Source organism: Geotrypetes seraphini, chromosome 13 (genome assembly GCF_902459505.1).
Source record: "Geotrypetes seraphini chromosome 13, aGeoSer1.1, whole genome shotgun sequence".
NCBI lineage: Eukaryota > Metazoa > Chordata > Amphibia > Gymnophiona > Dermophiidae > Geotrypetes > Geotrypetes seraphini.
In genome coordinates this window covers 74,829,053-74,854,246 of record NC_047096.1, presented here as the reverse complement: position 1 = coordinate 74,854,246, position 25,194 = coordinate 74,829,053, and the positions used below count along the sequence as shown (strand labels likewise).

The following is a 25,194-nucleotide window of genomic DNA, read 5'->3' as shown; positions in this document are numbered from 1 at the left end:
GGGACATTTTCTGTGAGGGCACCACAGGAGTGTTAATGCACTGTTAAACTGAACGCTTATGGCTTAGGGATTAAGTCGACAGGCCAGACTACCACAGACAACATGACTCAGACGCACAGAAGAGAAACAAATTACTCTATAGTTCACTCTCTGACTTTCATTTCTTGAAAATAATCAAAAAATTCCACAATAAAGAATTCAGTTCAACCCACGCGTACCACTAATACCTATACTTATCTATTCCCAATAACGATGTCTCTCTCCCGGCCCTCTCTGAATAGAAGCCTCTCATTACAGCCCAGAGCGAGACCCCCTCTGTTGTGTCTTGGCTGGGGTCTTTTTCTCTTCTGGAGGCTGGAAATCTCATTCTTCACCTCCTGGTATCCAGAAAACCCTTTAGTATATAGAGTGTGGGGCTCATTTTCAAAGCACTTAGGGCTCCTTTTACTAAGCTGCGGTAGCATTTTCAGCGCGCGCAGAATTTTGGCGTGGGCTAAGCCTGCGCTACGCGGCTGGAACTAACGCCGGCACAATGCTGGCGTCGGCGTCTGGCGTGCGCGGCGATTCTGCGCATGCTAAGTGCGCGCTAAGACCGCTATCGTACAGCTTAGTAAAAGGAGCGCTTAGACACACGTCCAGATGCGCTAATGTCCTTTGCTTGTCATTAGCTGTAGACAGGTGAAATTAGATGCACTGCCTCGCTGCTACTTTATTTTTAGTCCAGATCTCAGAAACTAACCCCCTCTTTTACTAAAGTGCGCTAGCGTTTTTAGCACACGCTGCCCCCGCGCTAAACTAACGCCAGTTCTATGGTGGCGTTAGCGTCTAGCGCGCGTAGCAATGAAGCACGCGCTAAAACCACTAACGCAGCTTAGTAAAAGGAGCTCTATGCGTCCGATATTCAGCCGGCAGTGGGTAGTATTTTTACTGTCTGTTGCCGGCGTTAAAAAAACAAATATTCAGTGTCTGGCCATTTCCGGGTGACTGGCGTTGACTATCTGGGTTTTCGATCCCCAGTTGGTGCATGGCTGCTTAAAGCGATATTGAGACTTAACTGGCTGTGGCTTAGCGGGGAAATAGCCCTCCCTTTTATGTGGCCTTATTTGCCTGCTAAGTCTTGCTTGCCACTTGAGTTCTGGATATCATGCTCCAGAATGACAACATCACTGGCTTATTTTTCGGCATTAAACTGGGCATTTTCAGTGGCGATAACCAGTTAAATGCCACTGAAAATGTTTGGTTAGCTGCCGAGACACGATCGGTGGCCATTTCCGGCCGGTTAACTCTCACTGAATATTGGCCAGAGAGTTTCCTAACCTTGTCAGGGTCTCAGCATCTGCTGTTGTTGTGCAAGCCCAGTACATAAATATGAATAGTCCAATCCCTCCCTCCCCTAAGTGTCTCCCTTCCTTTGGTGTCATTGTTGAGGAAAATGTTATAATGCCCTGGTATCACTCTATTCTGGTCACCTATCTCAAAAAAGATATAGCGGAATTAGAAAAGGTACAGGAAAAGGATGGGATGACTTCCTTTTGAGGAAAGGCTAAAGTGGCTAGGGCTCTTTAGCTCGGAGAACAGATGGCTCAGGGGGGGATATGATAGAGGTCTATAAATACTGAGTGGAGTGGAAAGGGTAGATGTGAATCGCTTGTTCACTCTTTCCAAAAATACTAGGACTAGAGGACATGCGATGAAGCTACTAAGTACTAGATTTTAAACAAACCGGAGAAAATATTTCTTCACACAACATGTAATTACACTCTGGAATTCATTGCCGGAGAATGTGGTGACATTGGTTAGCTTAGCAGAGTTTTAATAAGGTACGGATAATTTCCTAAAAGACAAGTCCATAGGCCATTTTTGAGATGACTTGGGGAAATCCACTGCTTATTCCTAGGATAAGCAGCATAAAATCCATTCGGAAAATCCAGACCCCCCCCTAGACCCGCCCAGTTCTGCCCATCCCCACCGTGTAATGCCCTAATCCCGCCCCACACTGCCTACTCTTGTCGGGCAGAGAGGAAGTCCGCGTAGGCACAGATGCCATGCAATGATGTCGCGCGTGGCATATGCGCATTCGTGGACTTCCTCGCTGCCCGACACAATTTGAGGAGGCTTTTCAAAACCCAAAGTGCTGGGTTTTGAAAAAGCCGTCCGGGGAAAGCCAGACATCTGCTGACCCTATGCTAGGTACTTGGGGCCTGGGTTAGCTACTTTTGGAAACGGGATACTGGGCTTGATGGACCTTTGGACTGTCCTAGTATGGTAATTCTTGTAATTATCTTACAGTTAATTAGGATATCAATGCTAACGTAATCTCTTTTAATTGATGTTTATAATCTAGGTCAGTGGTTCCCAACCCTGTCCTGGTGGACCACCAGGCCAGTCGGGTTTTCAGGATAGCCCTAATGAATATGCATGGAGCAGATTCCATGCCTTTCACTTCCATTATATGCAAATGGCTCTCATGCATATTCATTAGGGCTAGCTTGAAAACCCGATTGGCCTGGTCCTCCAGGAAAGGATTGAGAACCACTGACATAGGTCATCTTCTCTTATATTCCATTTCTTAATTTCCTTTTATATTGCCCTGTTTAAAAATTTCAAACGCTCAGCTTATATGATTTTGTCGTGTATTAAATAAATTTGAACGGTAAACTTGCCTCCTCTTGTCATATAGCATTAGTTGTTTACTCGCAGAGATGTCTGGAATGTTTATAGCAGTTCACTTAATATTTTTTCTAAGGCCTAGTTCAGAGGCTTCAACTCAAGAGTCTAACGTTCCTATTTTATACTAACCTAATACTTGTGGAGGGCCATTTTTGATAGGATGTCTAATTCTGACTTTGAGCATTACCTACAAAACATCCAAATTCCTAGGCATAGAAGAGGCCATTTTCGGAACCCGAACTGCTAACCATCCAAAAGTATTTTTTTTTTCTTTAAGCCATCTACTTGGATGTCCAGGCCACCAAAACAACCAAAGTTATACCCCATTTTCGGGGTTCATACAGTCTTAAATTAAGTGGGAATAGGCTACTTGTTCATCCGGCTGCTTGATGTCTTCAAAATTCATGCCTAAATCTGGCCCTGACTTTGGGCTCTGTATGCTGAACTTCCAGTTTCGTTCTCCTCACAACTTCCCCCACAGTGCATGAATGATATACATTGGTGGAATTATTTGGGGGAGAGGGGATGCTGCAAGAGAAATGAAATGTATTGGTTGAGTTTAATGATGGCACCGAAAGCCAGAGCTTGTGGGAATTAGCACTAGAAGAGTAGGAGCTGCTACAGAACAGGACGGAAGAACTTTGCCTGAGATGCTGTGAGGCATCTTCTGGAGATTGTGGGGGAAGGGAAGGGATTTGGTTCATGCCTTTCAGCTACAGCAGGCATTTTCATACCCCTTGGACTTATAATCTAAATTTGTACCTGACACAAGGAAGGGTTAAATGACTCACTCAAGATCATAGTATATGTCAATAATCATTACTTTACATCTCTTTCCTCCTCTGCTTTTTCAGGGACCCCTTTCTGGTGTCTACTGGACATTGTACCGATCAAGAATGAAAAAGGGGAAGTTGTCCTGTTCCTCTTCTCCTTCAAAGATCTTTCAGAGGGCCGAGAGAAACCCCAGCAGAATGACAAAAAGGAAGGTAATTAATCTTTAAGGGAGAAGGGCGCAGCAGGAACTTATGCTAATGATCAAGAGCAGGAACACATCCAAACACTGATATAACAGGGTACAACAACAGTGGTTTTCAACTTAGCCCTCAGGGCCCACATTTCAGGATATCCAGTGGCATAGTAAGGAGGGGGGGTCGAGGGGGTGATCTGCCCTGGGTGCCATGTTGGAGGGGGTGCCGACACCCCTCCTCCTGTCTGCCCCCCCCTATCTCTTCCCATTCCTCCCCGCCATGTGCATACCCCCTTCCCTTTCCCCATACCTCTAGCTAAAATTGTTTGCGGCAGTCAAGATGCTCTATGCGACCCCATCGGGTGCCGCGCATAGGAAGGTAAAATTATGTCCTGACCTGATAATTTTCTTTCCTTTAGTCACAGCAGATGAATCCAGAGACTAGTGGTTGGTGACAAGGATGGTAAAATTATGTCCTTACCTGATAATTTTCTTTCCTTTAGTCACAGCAGATGAATCCAGAGACTAGTGGTTGGTGACAAGGATGGTAAAATTATGTCCTTACCTGATAATTTTCTTTCCTTTAGTCACAGCAGATGAATCCAGAGACTAGTGGTTGGTGACAAGGATGGTAAAATTATGTCCTTACCTGATAATTTTCTTTCCTTTAGTCACAGCAGATGAATCCAGAAACTATGGGATTACGTCCACCAACCACTAGTCTCTAGATTCATCTGCTGTTGAAGACAAGGAAGTGATATCGGAGGGAGAGCCTACGGGGTTGTGAGGGGTTGTTGACCGCTACGAGCAACAACTTCAACTAGAGGTATGAGGGAAGGGGAGAGGGGATGCGTGTGGCAGACGGGATCAGGGCAAGAGCGGGGGTGGGTGGGGCATGCATGGTAAGCAGGATAGGGAAGGAGCAGGGGAGGTCAGAGATGAGGGCAGGGGAGGAGCACCACTGCCCTGGGCGCCTCTCACCCTTGCTACGCCACTGAGGATATCCACAATGAATTTGCATGAGATACATAGGTTTGCATATCACAAAGGCAGTGCATGCAAACCTATCTCTTGCATATTTACTGCAGATATCCTGAAAACCCAGCTGGCCAGGTGGTCCCTAAGGTCTGTGTTCAAAACCACTGTGCCAAAAAGGCAAATATTTCACCACAGTACTAAGTCTGTAAATTTTGTGTATATAGCATACTGGTATAATAATACTGTGTTTATTATGAGCCCAAGTACAATATAATGTTACATTACCGGGCCAGGGAAATTAATCATGATATGCTAAGGCTAGTCACTGCAGAACACAAATGAGAATAATTGCTCCTCCATTCCTAGAAATGTGTTGGCCAATAGTTGTGAAACTCCTATTTTACGACACAGACACTGATGTACTGGAGATACAATGAAGCAATGCTGAGTTTGGATGTAGATACAAGAAAATTGCAATTATACAAAAAAGAGCAGCTGGAATCCTCTGTGCCTATGAATTTTATGACAAAGAACCCACTCTGCAGGCTGGTGCATATACTTCTGAACTTTAAAAACGGGTTCTAAAGATTTTCAAAGAGGAGCAAACAGTGCTGCACAAAGCCTTTCTTCTGGTCCCCTCCTCCTTCTTTTTCATAAACCTAAGCCTTTTCACTGGCCTGTCTTATATGCGTTAAGCATTATAATGGAAGACTTCTCTAATTTCACAGAATGCAAGCAAATGCAATACTTGCCATTTCATTCCCTGGCACACCCACTTGCTATAAAAGGAGAAAGGAATAGACCTATGCTTCTGAACCTGTTTAGAGATATTTGTAAGCATGATTTTAAAAACCATAAATAGGAGAAAGTATTTCTAACTCAGGGACCATTACACCAAAAGTATATTAACATTGGCGCAAGGATAGAACAATCTCTGCACTCAATTATTTTATTTCTTCCATTTGTGCGTTGCACATACCTATACAAGCTCTTGGCAACATTATGGAGGAAGGGGTTAGAAGAGGGTAGGGGGGACAATGGAGGGCAGGAAGATACAGGAGGAGAAGAGGATACAAGTGATTAGGTGTCAGACAGATGAGTTTTCAGTTTCTTCCGGAATTTGGTGTGGTTAGGTTCCATCCTGGTCATTTCAGTAAGGTCATTCCAAGTTTTTATGCCTAGAAAGGTGAGCAAGGAGTGGAAAACACGTCTCATCTGTATTGCAGATTTTTTGTGGAAGGGATATTTAGAAGTATTCTGTTGAGGGTTCTGCGGGAAGTAGACCATGCCTTGGAGAAGAGCTGGATGAGAGGAGCCGCGGAGTTTCCGTAAAATATACGGTGAATGATGCATGAAGTTTTGAAGGTTATTCGTGACGAGATGGGTAGCCAGTGCAGCTGTCTGAAGGCTGTAATCGAGTCATGTTTTATGGCTGTATGATGCAGAAAAGGGTTTTGCTCAAAAATGAACCTAGCACAAAGCTTTGTGCAAGTCGGTGTATATTAAAATCAATCCCCCCTAAGGATGAAATGGCCTGAGTCCCTGACTCCGACTAAGACTCACACACTCGGAGGAAAAGAAATCTCACCATTCATACACAGGAACACAGAGCATTTCTGTCAGACTCTGCAGGGAAACTAGTCCATGTATGGGCCAACAGAAAATCACCCCGAGCCTGGGCCATGGCTCTCTTTTTATTAACTACTTTTCCTATTAGTCTCTCAGTTTTCTTTCAAGTGGCAGTTGCCCTGTTAAAGTCTGACAGTATTTCTGATGTTATTGGGGATATTAGCACATATATAGTTTTCCCAGGCTAAGAGATCATGGGTGCCTCTAATTAGTGGGAACCATGCACAAAATAAACCAGGTTTTTGCAGGATGTCCATAATTTTGAGGTCTAGGTCTCATAACCTAAATTACTGCTATCCAAGAAGAAGGAAGCACACAGCTATAATTGGGTTTGTGGGAGAAAGCATCCCCGGTATTATTTACTGCTTTACAGATAGAGAAAAACACACAGATACCAGGTAGAGAGGAAAGACCAGGCCTGAGCAAAAGGGAAATGACCTATGCTAAGAAAGCTTCAGAGGTAATTTTTCATTGTCCTTAATAGATGAGAAACACACAGAGAAACTAAATCGAAAGTAATTACAGGAAAAATCAAAGCACAAGATTCAGGCCTTCTGTAATTCTGGGTTCCCTTTGTCTTGTAGACCAGGCAAAATGTGATATGCAGAATTTCGGAGAATATTCTCCATACAATTCCCTTTAACCCTTTACCCTTTGTTTGCCACACCAGTTCTTCAGCTGCTGCCTGAGCCTTAATGCATGTGTCAAAAAATGGAAACGATGAAGCTTTTTGAACTTTATTAAGCTCCATGCACTAACAGGCCCTGACTGATAGGTTGTCTCCTGTCCTATCAACAACACTACTGTAGCGAGGAGAAGAATAAGGCCAATGACCTGCCTTGACCTCCACAGAGGATGTGGTAAGAGTGGTTACACTTCAAACCACCTCTGATAGAAAATGCTCTTATCTAGGCCCAGCACCTTGTGAATGCCCACCCTGGTCCCCCATTCTGCTCCTGAAGGAAGACCTGGAAACCCTTAACACCAGACTCATACCCAGAGTGAGGAAGGGAAGGAAATGCTGATCCCTGACCCCGACCTCCCTCGTCGTCCTACCAACCCTTCAACAAATTTTTTGCCCACCAAAATTCCCCTAGTGCTACCTATCCATCTCCCCTCCCCTTATCAACCAATGGATGAGTGGAGGGGGGAGAAAGAGGAGATCCTGGATGACTTGGGAGGGAGAGACAGAGATAGATACAGATCCTGGATGGCTAGTGAGGGTGGAGAGATGCACCCAGAAAGTAGTATCATAACTCATCACTGTTCCTGTAACTTACTCTTACCCTGAAATGTAACTCTACTGGAATATCCCAGATATTTTCTATATTGTAATCCGCCTAGAACCGCAAGGCACAGGCGGAATAGAAATCCCTAATGTAATGTAATGTAATGTAATATTCTTTTTGGCTGGGGGAGAGAGAGAGATACCTACATTGAGAAGATGTTGCTTGGCTGGAGACACCACATGGTTTAGAGGAGAAGCCAACATACACAGATAGAGGAGATGCTGGGGGGGGGGGGGGAGAGGAAGACATGCACACACACTGCTATGTTGACAAGTGGCCCCACTGACACAGGTGTCCTAACCCCAAGGATGTAAAGTTCTCCTACCTTGCCCTACTCCCCCCTTCCTCCCGCTTTAGCCTCCCAACATCTACATCACAATTATATAAGAATTTGATGGTAATTATGGTGTGCTTAAAAATGGTTACCGTTTCCATATTCTCTTCACTGTGAGCACCTTTGCTATCATTCATGAAAGCTGTGGGTCACTTGACAGACCTACCCCCCCACTTCTGCTTTCAGCTAGCTGTGCAAACATTGACCTTCGCCACTTCTGAAAGGCACCAATGGTTTCCCATAACATAAAGAGACACTTGCCAGAGAGAAACAGGAGTGGAGTAAAAGATAAGTAAATTAATTGGAAAAGAAATGTGATTTTTTTTTTTTTTAATGTCTCCTTTGCTGCTTAGAAGCATCGCATAATGTTTCCTGCTCCTCATTCATTCATTCCTCTGCAGCTGACCTGTTTCTATTTAGAAAATGGCATTTCAGTAAAGCCAGAGAAATGCTCACCAGTTGGTTTGAGATGACAGAAGACCAGAAGTCCATCAGATCTAATTTTCTCCTAATTGCCTGAGAGCTCTTTCCAAGTTACAGTGGAATGCACTAAAAGCAGATGTTAGAGGATGGGGGGGGGGTGAGTTTTGAGATGATCCTCTCTGCTGAATTTCTCTCTAACGATCTGCTGTGCTCCGTAAAAACAGTCTAAGAGGGATAAAGAAGCAGCAGAGCCAGAATAATAGTTTACGGTTTATAGTTACAGTTTATTTAAAATTTGTTATCGCTTATCATACTTCTAAGCAGTGTACAGAAAGTAAAATAGTAAAAAAAGGAATTACAAACGAATAATATAAAACTATACAGACAAGATTTTACAAACATTTTAGAGACAAAAGGCCTCTTCTAGCAAACTGCACTAGCAGTTTTAAGCGCAGAGAGCCGCGCTGAATGGCCCACGCTGCTCCCAATGCTCATAGGAATTTTATGAGCATTGGGAGCAGCATGGGCCATTCAGCACGGCTCACCGCGCTACAAACTGCACCCAAAAGGATATGGGGGGAGGGGAAATCCATAAAATAGTAAGGCCATCGTATATTTTTTTGCGTTTGACGTCTTTGATTGGGGAGTGCATGAATGGTGTCTGGGCTCTCCTTTGCCTGGTTGAGGTAGTTCGGATAAGGCGGTTGTTCATATAGGCTGGGCTGTCTCCATTCAAGGCTTTAAATAGTAGACAGTAAAATTTGAATAGTATTTTTGCTTGTATTGGGAGCAGCGGCAGTGATATGGTCGTATTTCTTCAGTCTCAGGGCTGTGTTTGTACTGTTTGTAGTTGTTTTATCAAGACTGCGGGGCAGGGGAGATAGAGGATGTTGCAGTAGTCTAAAAGTCCTAGGACTAGGGATTGGACCATGAGCTGGAATTGTTTTCTGTCGAAGAATTTTTGGATTTGCCTTCGGATCTTATCTGAGCAGTATATGAAAAACTAATTATTCTTTTTTTTTAGTTTTTTATTTCCTGAGCTAGCATAGAAGAAAAGGTTTCAATGTGGAATTCCTGTAAACATCCACGACAGTGGCAGTCGCACATCACTTTTCTGGATCTAAACTAAACCTTAAGTTTGTATACCGCATCATCTCCATAAAGATAGAGCTCGGCACGGTTTACAGGTAATTCAATAAATGAGGGAAGAACATAATCAGAAATTAGAGGTTATGAAGAGGATAGCTAGCTTTACATTTTAAATAGATAGCTTTACGTTTTGGAGAAAAGCCAGGTTTTCAGATGCTTTCGGAATAATTGGAATGAGCCTAGGTTCCGAAGCAGGGCAGGGAGGTTGTTCCAAAGCTCGGTGAATTTGAAGAAAAGGGATTTCCCTAATTTACCTGCATACATGACACCTTTTAATGAGAATGAGAGAGAAAAAAAGAAAAGAGAGAGAGAGGAAAAAAAGAGAAGAAGAGAGAGAAAAAAAGAGACACAGAGAGAGAAAAAAAGAAGAGAGAGAGAGAAGAGAGAGAGAAAAAAGAGAGAGAGGAAGAGAGAAAAGAAAAAGAGAGAGAGAAAAAAAAGAGAGAGGGAAAGAGAGAAAGAGAGAGGAGGAGTAAACTAAACTAAACCTTAAGTTTGTATACTGCATCATCTCCATAAAGATAGAGCTCGGCACGGTTTACAGATAATTCAATAAATGAGGGAAGAACATAATCAGAAATTAGAGGTTATAAAGATAGGAAGGGGCAATGTTGTGTGTTATGTTTGATTAGTTATTGTTACAAGTACTATATATGGTGCTGAGAATAAATGTCCAAATAAGTGTTTTCTCGACTTTTTTTTATTTATTATCCATGTCACATTTTTTATAAAGGTTAGTACCAAAAACAACATGTTTCATTTAACATATTGATATATATCACAGTAATGATGTATTTTATTATCTCTCATGTAATTTACAAACTTAAAAATGGGAGGTGAAAGGGCCTCATAAGTGGAATAGCCTAGGGCCTCTTTTCATCTAAATCCGGCCCTGATCACTATATATGATACATTACACAGGTTGCAAATGAATTGGTCCCATTCAGGGGCAGACTGACAATGATCTTGGTCCCTGAGCAATAATGGTCATAAATCCTTAACCACCTATCAAAAAAATAGTAAACCAAGTAGAAGCTAGAGGAGAGTAGGCTCCCTACTGTTGTTGGTCCGCAGGCTCCATCGGTTATCCCGATGGTCAGTCCACCTCTGGTCCCATTCCATTCCAGCTGATGTATGACATAATATGATCATGGCTGCTCCCAGGTGCTTTGAGCCATTGAGAGCAAGAACCTCAAAAACATCTATGTGTATTGAAATCGACAAAGGATCTTTTGTTTTTTGCACTGTTAAAATATTACACAGTAACACAGCTTTCTTGCACCGTCTAACATGTATTTCTCTTCTTTTTCATTCTAAGAAAAACGCAAGAGTAAAAAGGTTGGGAGCTCCCATTTCAGCCCAGCTCGGAGGCAAAGCCGCACAGTTCTGTATCACCTCACCAACCAGGTCTCTGGCAAGAGGAAGCGTCAGATGAGCATAAACAGTGTGAGCTACGTACTTCTAAATGTTCTCACTTTTTGACTAGAAGTCATTGAGCTTAGAATTTTGTCCTTAATTTGTCTACATGGCAATAACTGACTTTCCCTTGACTGCCATGAGTTGTGTATCTGTTTAGGAAGCCGCTCTACCATATCTAGCCTCCCCTTGTGAAAATCCATACTGGCCGGAAGGTTACGTGGAACCAAAAAAAGGTCCTGCGGAGGCATTGTATACGATGCCAAGTCTTTGTTTCCAATACAACGTCGTTGTGAAGTGGTACACCTTTGTATTGGTGGAACAGGGACCCCTCAGGGGTCCGAAAGAATTCAAAGGTTCACAATGACGTGCTAGGAAACCGAACCACTTGCACTTCAAGGTATTTCCGTTCCTACGAGCAGTTCGGTTTCCTAGCACGTCATTGTGGACCTTTGTGAATTCTTTCGGACCCCTGAGGAAGACTTGTCAATCGAAACACAGACCGTGTCGGGTCCCTGTTCCACCAATACAAAGGTGTACCTCTTCATAATGACGTCGTGTTGGAAATACATTCCCTCTACAGTACCTTTTTTATAGTTCTTTGTTGCTTAGAAGGTTACGTGGGACATCAGCCATGCTCCGTGTTGGTCCTGCTGAGCATATCTTTGTAGACACATAGAAATGGCAAAGAAGCTTCTTTTAGGGTTACGAAATAATGGCTTTGAAAATTATATTTTAATCAGCTGCAGTAAAGGGGATGGGACTTGATATACTGCTTTTTTCTGAGTGGTTTACACAATCAAAGCAGTCTACATGATGCAGAGTCCATCTATTCAACCACCCAACACTAAAGGCCTGCCGTTACAAAAGATACCTGAACAGAACACTTGCCTTCCAAGCAGGTCAATTGAATGATCGGTTCAACACCATACCCATCCCATATGAATTTACCGGCCGATATTCAAAATGATTTAACCAGCCAGAAATGGCTGCCAACCAGTTAAATTGATGGTTCATGGCTACCTGGTCACTTAACTATCTCATGGTCATTCCAGGATGGAGTTGGGCTAAGTGCTGTTATTCAGTCCCTCCCGGCACAAGTCAACCACTTAAATTGGATGGCATAAATAGCAGTCCTGCCTTTAATCAGTTTGGCTTATGCAATGAGGGGCAGTATATTGATGTAACTGGTTATGTGTTAGCCTAATCAACCCCCAACCCCCAAAAAAAGATATTCAATAACAAAGCTTAGCATTAAAAAACATCAGTAGCAGTCAGAACAACGCTCATGGAGAGAACAGCCCCAGCATTTTTAACCTGTCAGCGTATGAAAAATTTTCCATACCTCTTATCAGTTTAGTCGCTCTTCTCTGGACTCCCTCGAGTACTGCCATGTCTTTCTTGAGGTACAGCGACCAGTACTGGACACAGTACTCCAGGTGCAGGCGCACCATTGCACGATACAGCGGCATGATGACTTCTTTCGTCCTGGTTGTGATACCCTTTTTGATGATGCCCAGCATTCTGTTTGCTTTCTTTGAGGCTGTTGCACACTGCGCCGATGGTTTCAATGTTGTGTCCACCATCACCCCCAGGTCTCTTTCAAGGTTTCTCACCCCTAGCAATATTCCCCCCATTTTGTAGCTGAACATCGGGTTCTTTTTCCCTACATGCATGACCTTGCATTTATCTATGTTGAAACTCATTTGCCACTTTTTTGCCCACTCCTCTAGTCTCATCAGGTCCCTCTGCAGGTCTTCACAATCCTCCTTGGTTTTGACCCTGCTACAGAGTTTGGTGTCATCAGCAAATTTAATGACCTCACATTTCGACTGGGGTCGAGAGGTCCGCCTGGGTCTGGAAAATAAGAAATGATTGTTGAGGTAATCAGGCAATAAACCATATAGGGCCTTATAGAAGAGACAGTCGAATTTAAAACATACCTGATTCTCAATTTTTGTCGTAGAAAGGGGTTATGAGATCGAATGTTTCAAATCAAATATCAGCCTTGATGCGGTGTTTTGAATTATGCTTAATTTCTGGAAATGTTTACGAAGTCCAGATAGGTGGATGAATTAAAAAAAGTTGAGAATCGCTGTTTTATATTTGTGTTTTATTGTTTGTTTTAATGTTTCTCAACTAATATTTGATAAGTGGGCTACAAATAGGATAAATTAAGAAAAAAAAAATCCTTTTATTGTGTATGTGGAACTAATGTGCTTTGGCAATCCTATTGTTCAATTATATGAGCTCAGGAGAGATAATTGTCATGTTGGCTTCTGTTTTTCCACCGTGTAGAAATGGTGTCAAGAAAGGACGCACGCTGGTAAAATGAATCAGCATGAATAGAAGCTGTAAGGAAAACACTCCAAGGTCTTACCCTCTTGTACAGCGAGTTAGGCGCTGCATCTGTTCAGATTACAGCTCGGTTGCATTCTCACAGCATCCATCATTGTTATGACTAACGTTTCTGCTGCCAGCTTCATTTTGAGAAATAACATTTGTTCTTTCCCTTATCCAAAAGAAGAATGGGCACCTTGCCCCTCCCCCCGTGCGAAGAGAGAAGAAAAATATTATTAATTAGTGTTATTTTTCTACGAGTGGTCACTTCTATCTTTCTCATCCCTTGTTTTCCAGGACTCTGTTTCTCACTAGTTGACGTATGGGGGGGTGGGGTCAGGTTTTTCTCTTTGAAACATAATTAACATAATGTGTTGCTTTGTTTCTTTGCCTTTTCATGTAAGCTGTTGCACGTTTGAATGAGGATATTGTCCTGATTCACAGTGTTAGAGATGAATACTGGAGAATTTGTTAAAACATGGTGGTATAGAATGGGTTCTGAGCTGCATGTTGCGTTGGCTGCCAGCTTGTAGTGATTGCACCGGCAGACAAAATCACAGGACAGCTGCTGTGCCAAATGGTGCCATCAGCAAGGTTTGCTTTTGGTGCCCCCTACTGGGCTTGCAGGCACACAGACTGACTCCAAAGGGCAGTGTGCCTTGGCTGCTCAGGGCATCACCCCTGCTAGCTTATCCCTTGAAATAGTGGCCCTGAGGAATCATCCCAAAGAGAGATTCTGTACCGATCAGAACAGCACTGGGTTCAGCCTCTATCCGTGCCAGGGAAGGCAGGAACAGAACAGCTGCTCCGAGTTATCAGCCTCTTGAATACGATTAAAAAAAATGAGCCGCGGTCTGCTCTTTAATAGGAATCTGATCGCATTAAAAATAAATGAGCTGTAAATCAGTCACAATGGATCTTGCTAACAGGATCAGAAGAATTACAGCAGTTTGTCCGATAGGGTAGTCTACTGCAGTGTTTCTCAACTCGGTCCCAGAGTAACCCTTTGCCAGCCAGGTTTTCAGGATATCCACAATGAATAGGCGTAAACTTGCATATGCTGCGACCCGAAATATTGTCTGAGCCTCTGTAGGATGCATTGGCTCAAGATTCTGTGTTTGATTTATAAAGTATTGAAAGGCAAAAGTCCAGTAGTTTTGAGTTCGCTGTTTTGCCATCATCAACCATAAAGAGCTTTGCAGTCTGCCCCATGCGCTGTCTTGGTGAGGGTACAGGCATCTGTCCTCCTCTCTACCCCCCCTCCCACCGTGTGTGCTTCCCTTCCCCTATACCTCTGTCACATTGCTGGCATGAACAGCAACCACCAAGCTGCTGTTGTGCCAACTTCGGCTCTTCCTCTGATGTCACTTCCTGTACCTATGCCTGGACCCGTGGGGGCTGCTGCTCGCACCAAGAGCATTAGAGGTATGGAGGAAGAGAAGCAGTGCACGAGTGGCAGGAGAGGGTGGGAAAGGAGCATGTGGAGGTGGGGGGGGTGGAGAAGAGGGTAAGAGAGGGGCACCACTCCCCCAGGCGCCTCTCACCCTTGCTACCCCACTTCCTGTAACACATATGCCAATACTGTGCGAAACATGTTGGGTCTACTTCTCCCGGTTCTTGTCAGCTATTAAGATAAGAATTGTGTACCAGTGTCCTATACAGAATCGCCGTGGCTGTCTTAAAAAACAGACTCTGTATCTCCCCCCCCACACACACACAATTCTCCAACCGGCGCCCATGTCACCAGAAGCAGTAATAGAATTGCACCTCAAATGTTAAAAGTAGATGCGGCTGGTTGAGCTGATCGTGACAAGGGAATCCCCAATCAGCTGAGCCAACAGGACTCCCCAAAGCCGCAGCTTCGGAGAGTCCTGCTGGTTGGACTGATTGGAGAGAAAATACCCCTGCCATGATTAGCTGAGTCGGCTGCAGCAGGGGTTCCCCCCCATCAAATACCTCCGAAATCGACAGGAGGGATGCCTTAGGCACTTGGGCCAATCAGGGCCTTAGGCCTCCTGGGATACAATGGGTGTGGCCCAAGACTCCAATTGGCCAGATATCTAAGGCCACTCCCAGGATGCCCCGGGAAAGAGGCCTAAGGGCCTGATTGGCCCAGGTGCCTAAGGCACCTCCTATGCTAAGAAAATGGAGATCAAAATGTGATGGTGCATAGTTTGAAGGTGGGCAGTGTGCACAATTATGCACATAAATTATAAAATGTTAAACAAATCATGCATAAATTATAATAATGTAGCCATGAATATCTATACCAGGTATATGGCTGGCATTGTGCCTCAGATATATGTGTGTATGTTCCCTCCTATGCTGAGTATTCTATAAGGGAAAGTAGGTACTTACTTTCCTTATAGAATAGGCTCCCCAGTATGGAGTCCTACATTGAGTAATTGTGGTAACCTTATGTATCTGGTTTTCTGTTCTATCATTATTGTAGTTCTTCCCTTTTTTCCTTCATGTTCTTGTTTGTTTTCCCTCCAGGGAAAGTCAATTCATGTGCTTGTTGTTCTGTAATAGATATATTTGGATTGTTTTTTACCTGTATTTTATATATACTCGCAATTCGCCTAGAAATTCATTAATAAGCGATTATATCAAATTTTAATAAAACTTGAAACTTGATTCTGTTGAGTGTAGCCAGACACCCAATTGTGGGTGGGCCTAGACCCCAGTTGGGTGGGCAGAAGACACCATCTTTCCCTCCTACCCAAGCGAGGTGAGGCAATCCATCCATCCCCCACCCTTGACTGCTGCCTACCTTTCAAAGAGCCAACCTTCACTGCTAGAAAGCATCTTGACTGATACACACTGCTTGTGCCGACCCCACAACCTTCGTTCTGATGCAACTTCCTTTTTCTGCAGAGGCAGAGTACATCAGAAGGAAGCAAGCGGTGTGTATCTCTCAGGCTGCTAGTTGCTGGCAAAGATTGACCCTTTAAAGGTACACAGGAGGAGAGGTATGGGGACTTTTTAGCTGGTGGGACTGTCTAGGGTTACCAGAAGTCCGGATTTCCCAGGTTTTGAAAAGCCTCCTCTAAATCGCATTGGGCAGGAGGAAATCCACGCATGCGCAGATGTCACGCAATGATGTCTCACACACACATGATGTCATCATGTGGCACCCATGCGTGCGTGGATTTTTTCCTGCCCGATGAGAGCAGGCAGCGGGGGATGGGGCTAGGGTGGGATTGGAGGTGGGACTAGGGCATAACGGGGCGGGGATGGGTGAAACTGAGTAAAATCTTGCAACCCTAGACTTGGGGATCCCTACCAGCTACCTTTATAGGTGTGCTTCCACTGGGTGGGCCTGAGTCTATCCAGGCCCAGCAGTGGCTGTGCCATTGTCTATGGCAAACTTTTTCTTCAGATAAGCTCATCTTTCTGCCCGGTATTAGACTTTGCAATCTGACAATGCCATGCTCCTTCATAAGGTGGGCAAAACCACTTGCTTCTTATGTTTCTATTTCCCTTTGTCTCCCTGCAGAATGTCTTTGAGAATAAGCCCTCAGTGCCAGAGTACAAGGTTGCTTCCGTTCAGAAGTCCTGTTTCATCCTACTGCACTACAGCGTCTCCAAAGCCCTGTGGGACTGGCTGATCCTACTGGCCACTTTCTATGTGGCTGTCACCGTTCCCTATAATGTCTGCTTCACGAACAAAGAGGAGAGCGTCTCAGCTGCACGGAGTACCATAGTCAGCGATATTGTAGTGGAGATGCTCTTCATTCTGGGTAAGGAACAGGAAATGGCACCCATCATAAGGAAAGGAAGCCAGGGCCAGGTGCAGTGGTGTCCGGTCAGGGCCTTCATGGGATTCACCCCACCCCCTAAAGGCCCTGAGGTCACTGCTCTGAATTTGATTGGTTGAGCAGGCAACAGGCAGATGCTGCTCAGCCAATCAAATTCAGATCGGTACTGTCAGAGCCTTTAGGGGGTTCAGAAAATCCCGAGCCCGAGAGCCCTGCTTTTTATTTTTTTATTTTTGGGGGGGGTCGCAGATCTTCTTTTCCCACTCTCCAGCGCCGCCCTGCTCTCTGCTGCCCCAATCTCGCTGTTTCAGGGGCCGCAGAAGCCCTAGGGCAGGGGACGGACTAGAGGCTCATGAATAAAAGATGCCACAGTGCACGGCCTGCAGCCAAAGAACCATTATTGCAATGACTGGACCAAAATAAGCTGGGATGTGATGTAACAGCAAATGAAAGGTAAGGTACCAGATCCCAGCTCTGGTTCTAGTTGAACTGGAAGTCCAAAAACAAACTGCTAAGCCCATAAAAGGGAACCTGGAAAATAGAGATCACAACAGCGAAATTCCTCTCGCCGCCAAGACTAATCTCTGCCGCCTTCCCTGCAGTGCGAGCCCGCGGGTTTAAAGCAGGGAAGGCGGCAGAGAGCAGGAGAGTCTGGGTGGCAAGATTGGCTGGAAGGGGAGAGCAGGAGCGCGAAGGAAAAAGTTAAAAAAAAAAAAAAAAGTTGCGGCTAGACAGACATGCGCAGACCATCTACAGATGGTCTGCGCATGCGCGGGGATCGCACAACAGCGATCCATGCCGGCAGATGGGGGTGTTCCCCCGATCGCCCCCATCTGCATATTCTAGTTCTAAGAATTTGTCGGATCGGGCCGGATCGGGCCCAATTGGGCAGGTTTGTGAATCCAGCTCCAACGCTGTCACGTCTCTTCAAACCTCCCAACAAGCGGCCTGGTTTCGCCAACCCATTGGCTCATCAGGGGATCAGTGAAAAATCCTTGAAAAATGCAGCCACTAAGCAAACAGCCACGGACTTCTAATTAGTGCTAATTAGCATCAGTTGTGAGGGGTTAATTGCCAATTATCAGCACAAATTAGGATAATTAACCAACTAAGGGCTAGATTCACGAAGCAAACCGATCGTGTACCAATCGGTTTGTGACCCCTTAGCGACCCCGGCCCGATTCACTTACCTCTCTTCCGACCATCCTCCGATCCGCGCATGCAAATGAGGGCAACGGCATGCAAAGTAGGCAAGGATGCGATTCACTGGACAAAACCCTGCAACCCCGACTCAACACTTCTGGTGACTTTTGTCTTTCAACAAGATAAAGAGGCGCTTCTTAGGCTGTTTTTTTTAGGCTTAAAGAGGTGACCTTTATGGACTCTAAGATCTCCATGTTCCCAGATGTTTCAAAACTATCTGAGACGATAGAAGCAAAGGGTTCCTGCAATTGAGGCAATCCGTACTGTCTTTGGGTGCTAAATTTCAGCTTAGGTACCCTTGTAAATGTTTGATCCTTTTGGATCAACATTCATATACAGTGGAACCTTGGTTTACGAGCATAATTCGTTCCAGAAGCATGCTCGTAAACCAAATTGCTCGTATATCAAAGCAAGTTTCCCCATAGGAAATAAGGGAAACTGCTTTGATTGGTTCCACCTCCTCCCCCCCCCCGAGGCTACCGGTGCTGCTCCATTCTCCCCCCCTTGAGGAATCCAACGCTGTTTCAAACCCCTCCCCGTGATCCGGCTTCCCCCCCTGCAAACCGGCATCCTCCCCCCCCCCCCACTCGCTTTGCCCCCCTCCACCATGATCCTACTTCCCCCACCCCAAGCACGTCAATGACACTAACTTTACCCCATCTTGGCACCAGTGCCGGTGCCCGAAGATCCTCCCTCTTCTGGCGCGACCTGGGCTGGGCGGTGCGTCGGAGATCCTTTCTCTTCTGGTCTGGGCTGGGCTGGACTGGCTTTGAGCATAGCTGAATCGCGCTGAACAGGGCCTAATTAGGCGCCTAACTTTTGGGCGCTTCGTATAGAATTTGCCCTCAAGTGACTTGCCCAGGGTCACAAGAAGCAATACGGGTTTGAACCCACAACCTCGGGGGTGCTGAGGCTGTAGCTTTTAACCCTTTCACCACTCTCTAAACTAAACTAAACCTTAGGTTTGTATACCGCACCATCTCCACAAGCGTAGAGCTCGGCACGGTTTACAGGGTTAAGTAGAAAAGGAGCTACAATGAAGGGTTATAGGAAAGGAGCTAGGAAGATAAAGAACCAAAGAGCGGGAGGTGTTAGATTTTTGAAAAGATCCAAGTTTTCAGGCGTTTGTGGAAGGATTGGAGGGAGCTTGAAATTCTGAGCGGGGATGTGAGGTTGTTCCAGAGTTCTGTGGTTCTAAAGGGGAGGGATGTTCCTAGTCCCACACTCTTCTGAAGAGAAAAAAAAAAAAATGACATGAGCTAATAAATGCTAGGCCTCTGCAATACAGAGTTAATGCCCCCATCCTCTGACATTGTATGAGTGCTGAAAACCCCTAAATATCTTCCAAAGCAAACTAAACCTGCCAATTCTTTTTCTGTGAAAAATATATTTGTGGATATAAAGGTGTTAAATTCTAAGGATTTACACTGATTTTTTTTTAAAAAAACAAACAAAACCATAAGCTGATCACCAGATTTTGGAAATAGGAAGGAATTTGTTCTGCAGAATTGGCTACAGATGCACAGGTCAGAGCTGATTTGCAATCCGAAGGCCGGACTCGATGATTGTCTCTGCTTCAGTCATGCTACGGCAATTCTGCAACTAAGCTGTAGAACTGAAATTGTGCTGCCAATTGCTTTCCTGCAAGACCCGTAGTCCCTGGTAACTGCCATTCTTAAATTCCTTGAGTAAAATGTTGTGTTTAGTGCTCAGAAATGATGCAGGTTTGTCTTTTCTCTTGGCAGATATCATTCTGAACTTTCGCACAACCTATGTTAGCCAGTCTGGCCAGGTGGTGTACGATCCTCGCTCCATCTGTCTTCACTATCTGGCCACCTGGTTCTTTGTGGATCTGATTGCTGCCTTGCCCTTTGACCTCCTTTATGCCTTCAATGTGACTGTGGTAAGTGACTCATTTGTCCTTCACAAACGAGTAGGAAAAGTAGGCAGAGGCTTGGTGTTGGAAATGCTATCCAACATAGATTTGTAAACTGGGGTCTGTGTCGGGGCAATTTTTCCAAATAGGTTAGTTTGGCATAGGATTGCCAGATTTTACTGGATCCCTAAACCTGCCCCCATGCTCGCCCAGTCCCGCTGCCAATCCTACCCTATCCCCTCCCGCCACTGCCTGCTCTCGTCGGGCAGGAGGAAATCCGCGCATGTGCCACACGATGATGTCACACATCAGTGCCGGGTTTTGAAAAGCCATCCGGACCCCCGAACAAGTCCTCAAAAGAAGGGCATGTCGAGGGAAATCCTAGTTTAGCACATACCATGACAGGAATGAATCTCACTCCTAAGCCAGGGCACGTGGAGTATGATCTCAATCTCTCAAATTTATGTGTGGGGGACATTGTGATGAAGTAGGTGAGGTTTGTAAGAGAGTGTATTATACATAGGGTTGCCATATTACTACTTGCAAAAAAAAGGTAATTTGGCCCTGCCCCATTCTGCCCCGGCCCCTCCCTGTTCTTCCCCAGCCCCGCCCCTACACAAACCTCTTATCCTCTCTTTCCTGAGCTCAGGGCCATGACTGGTGGGCCTCCGAGCAGGTGTGGATGTGACATGATGACCACATGCATGCACGGACATGACTGATGATGTCACATACATGCGTGCATGCCCTCCAGATGCGGCCTCAAGCTCCTAAACCTGGACAAACTGCCAGCTTTTTGAAAAACCGCCTGGACATCCAAACTGTCCTCTAAAAAGAGGGCATGTTCGGGTAAATCCAGACATACGATAACCCTAATTAAACGTGAAGTTGGGTAAAGAGGGGGGGTGTATGTGGCTCTTGCGTATTGGAGTATGTGGACAAGGGCGGTATAAGTGTGTGTGAAAATATGTAGGTGTGTTTTGTGGAGAACAGAGGGACAGATAGATAGAATGATGCAGGAGTGAATGTACCTGTTTGTAACTTACCTCATTCTCTAATTTAGAAAAGACAATTTGGTATGATGCCAAAGACACAATCTAATCTACCTCCTCCAAATGTTCAAAGTTGTAAACACACACACTTCATAAACAGAAAAAGGGGAGAGAGTGGCACAGAGGTTAACGCTACAATCTCGGCACCCAGAGGTTGTGGGTTCAAACCCATGCTGCTCCTTGTGACCCTGGCCAAGTCAACCTAATTCCCCCCATGTACATTAGATAGATTCTGATCCTGCTGGAATAAACAGGGAAAAATGCTTGAGTACCTGAATAAATTCATATAAACCATTCTGTGCAAAATTTAATTTAAAAAATAGTTCGGATTCCAAGTTGTCCCAGTTCTGGGGCGTTTGGGATTCTGAGGTACGACTGTACTTATAATTCATTTAGATGTCATGTACATAGATTGCACTCCTATCTGTAAAGTTAGGAATAGCTATCTAATATAATAAAACGCTAGCCGCGCATGCACACTCATACCTGCGTGATCCCTGATCCGTGATCCGTAGGTCCGTGGCTAACGCTCCCTCTCTCGCAGACCGCGGTCTTGCCGGCTCTGGCTCCCTTTCCCGATCGTGTGCCTCCATTGTCCAAACATCAGAAATTTTTTAACAAGCCATAAATCCTGTTCCAAACCCCCTCTCCAGACTTAAACTGCTGTTGTGAGACATGTCAGGCGGAGATCGACAGAGGAGCCGCGCCACCTTTTCAAACCCCCCCCAGCACTTCCGCCATCGTTGCTAAGTTTTTAAAGTCCTGAAAAGCCGTCGGCCATGAAGTATGCAGGTGGCATACTTCACGGCCGATGGCTTTTCAACCCCCCCCCCAGCACCGCCGCCATCGTTGGTAAGTTGTTGTTTTTTTTAACCTGGTGGTCCAGCGGTATCCCTACCTCGCTCTCGCGGCTGCCAACGCTGGAGGGAGCTTTGTTGTTAAGGCCTGGCTTCTTCGGGCAGCAGCAGCATTTAAAATTCGCTGCTGTTGCCAGCTTCAGGCCTTCCTCTCTGGTGGGTCCTGCCTACTTCCTGTTTTCATGAAGACAGGACCCGCCAGAGAGGAAGACCTGAAGCCGGCAACAGCAATAAATTGTGAATGCTGCTGCTGCCCGATGAAGTTCAAGGAAGAAAGGGAGCAGAGGGGGAGAGAATGGCTTGGAGGGAAGAAGACATGACAGGGCATGCAGGGAAGGAGGAAGGTATGCCAGACCAAGGGAAAAGGAAGGGGGAAGGGAAGGAGGAGATGTCATATGGAACAGAGAGAGAAAGAGGGCGGACACTGGATGGAAAGAGAAGAGAGGGCAGTGAATGGAAGGGGCAAAACAGAGGGTGAGCAGTAGATAAAAGGGGTGAGAGAGGGAGACAGACACTGAATGGAAGTGTGGGGGAGAGGAGGGACAGCCGCTGAATGGAAGTCTGAGGGACAGGGGGAGCAGATATTGGAAAGAAGTGGGGAGAGAAAAAGACAGATAGTGGGAGGGAGGAAGACAGAAAGGAAAGAAAAAAGAGACAGGGGCAGGGAGAGAGACAGAAAGAAAGAAAGACAGCGGCAGAGAGAGACAGAAATAAAGAAAGACAGACAAACATATATTCTAGCACCCGTTAATGTAACGGGCTTAAAGACTAGTGAAATATGTATTTTAATGCTAACAATTCTTTCTGCTCTGTATCCTGTCATTGTTAATTTCTATCTTCACTGTATTCCTTCTCTAACCGCCTAGAACCGAAAGGCATTGTGCGGTCTACAAATAAAATATTATGTTAAATCTATTAGAAATCGAGGCTTCATAGGAGTAAATTTCAGAAACTAAGTAGCTCAATGGATGAGGGATGTTTTATACTGTATTATCTTGAGACAAATGTATCCCTGAAAAGCAGATTCCTGTTTTATTTCAAGCTAGTTAAGCATTTTCTTGCCTGCAGAGTGAGTGGGAGGGAATAGAAGAGAATAAACAGCAATAACACTTGTAAAGTGAGGTAGGTTAATAAGGACTTATACACACAGGAGCTGTTTTAACTGGGTGAATCAGCAAAAATGAAACCTTTTTTTTTTGGGGGGTGGAGGGAAAAATCTATATAAGAGAAACAAAGAACGTGGTGGGTGAGGGGAAGTGTGGGAGGGACCCTGAAAACCATTTCCAGAGAGCAGTTTCCTTGTAAACCTATTACATTCTTCTTCAAATATCATTTCCTTGCTTCCACTCCTTCTAGATTACCAGGTCAAAGAGTATTTTAACATCTGAAAAACAGCGAGATAGTCAAACCATATAAGGCAAATCCATTACAACACCATAAAATCCCAAAGGATAGATCACCGTTCTCAGAAAACATTCAGGCTGGTTCTTTCAAATTAGGATGCTTTGTACCAGCAGACTTGCAAGCTGATCTTGAAAGGAAACCTTGCCTTGGTTTTCCCTTATAAAACCTACCTGGGGCTAGATTCACCAAGGACACCGATCGTGTCCCTACCACTTTGTCCCGACCCGATTCACTAACCTTACTCCCGATCTGATCCGTGCATGGCATCTGGGAATGGCAAACAAATGTAGGAAGGCAGCAATTCACTAAAAGATTTCATGAACGCTGGCCGATCAAAAAATAAGTGACCGCTGAGGACCAGTCGCTCAGGTCCTTTCCGACTGCCCTGCTCTCTGCCCTGACTCTCCTTTTGCCGCCCTGCTCTCTGCCCCGACTCGCTGTCCTTCCCCGCAGTGCGAGTCCGTGGTTTTTTTTTAGTTCAATGTTTTTTTATTAAGTTTCCAAAAATCACAATACATAACAGAACATAAAAATAATTGCAAAGTACATGGTCCAAGCACATGAATAAAAACACAACATTGCAGTCATACATCTGGTATAAAGCTATGCAAATCTTGTACAAATAGTATACATGTTATCACAATAAGTTTCAAGCTCTGTAAGCATGCACAGACCATCCACAGGCAAAGAAGATGATCTACGCATGCGTCGGGATCGCTCTTCGGTGATCCCTGCGGTCTGTTGGGGGCGTGACTCTGATCATCCTCATTTGCATGAGGACGCTTCGTGAATCAGCCTCCCCGGCCACGGATTGGATCGGATCGCTCACAGATCGGATCAGATCCGTGGCCTTAGTGAATCTAGTCCCTGGTTGCTAGGAGGTTCCAACCCCCCACCCCCACCCCTACCCCCATACCTACAAAAGTATACAGGGAGAAGAGGAGAAAACGGGCACAGTGGTTTAGAATTAAATCCAGAGTTGACAAAGGGACCAACCCACTCTGCAGGAGATTCAGGGTCCAACCCCATCCTGCTCATCATTCCATCCTCCCTACCCATCGCTCTGCCCATTGTTTAGAGTTATCGTATGTCTCGATTTACCAGGACATGTTCTCTTTTTAGAAGACTGTCCTGGTGTCTGGTTGTTTTTTCTAAAATCCGGCAGTTTGTCTAGGTTATGGACTCTTTCTGAGTCCATCAATATTTTTTTTGTTTACCTTCAGGGTGGCCCAGGAGGAATGAGGAGGCAGCTTGGGTGGGAGCTGTACCAATCACCGTCCTGCCATGGGTACCGGAGGTCCAGGGGCAACAGCTCCTGTTGTAAGCTGCTTGAGGCTCGTTTGATGCTGGCTGGAGGTGCAGGACAGTCCCCGGCTCTGTCTGAGCTCAGGGTTGTATCTGGAGGATGTCCTCCACACACTCATGTGAGATCATCGCGTATTCACATTCTCAGAGGCCCTCAGATGCATCAAGCAAAATGTAAACAACAAGAAAAGCAGGGCTGTAGAGCTGGGGATTCACTGAATCCCCTGAAAGCCCTGACTGCATGTCACTGCCCCCAGTTCAATCTCTGCCTCTCTCTCTCTCTCTCTTCCTTCTGCTCTCACTAGCCCAGCATCTTCCCCTTCTTTTTCTCCCCTCCCCCCCCTTGCTCCAGGTCTCTTCATCCAGACTCTTTCTTCTTCCCAGGCTCTTTCCTATGCCCAGGACTAGTGTCACTCTCTCCCAAGCACCCACACAGATCTGGCATCTGCCTACATCCATTCCCTCCCCTCAGGTCCTTCAAATGCTGGTGGGTCACAAGAAACAGCAGTAGTGCTAAAGGCTGCTGTCTGTCCAATAGGGT

General features: G+C 45.3%; 1 protein-coding gene across 1 annotated transcript in view; it reads left to right on the top strand.

Annotated features, from left to right (window-relative positions):
• The window catches only part of LOC117347455 (potassium voltage-gated channel subfamily H member 4-like), a 188,320-nt gene that overhangs the window by 105,050 nt on the left and 58,076 nt on the right, over window positions 1-25,194 (top strand). The window contains exons 3-6 of the mRNA XM_033918434.1: window positions 3,525-3,656; window positions 10,758-10,885; window positions 16,695-16,938; window positions 19,905-20,062. Of these exons, the coding sequence (XP_033774325.1) occupies window positions 3,525-3,656; window positions 10,758-10,885; window positions 16,695-16,938; window positions 19,905-20,062 (662 nt within the window). The remainder of the gene's footprint in view (window positions 1-3,524; window positions 3,657-10,757; window positions 10,886-16,694; window positions 16,939-19,904; window positions 20,063-25,194) is intronic.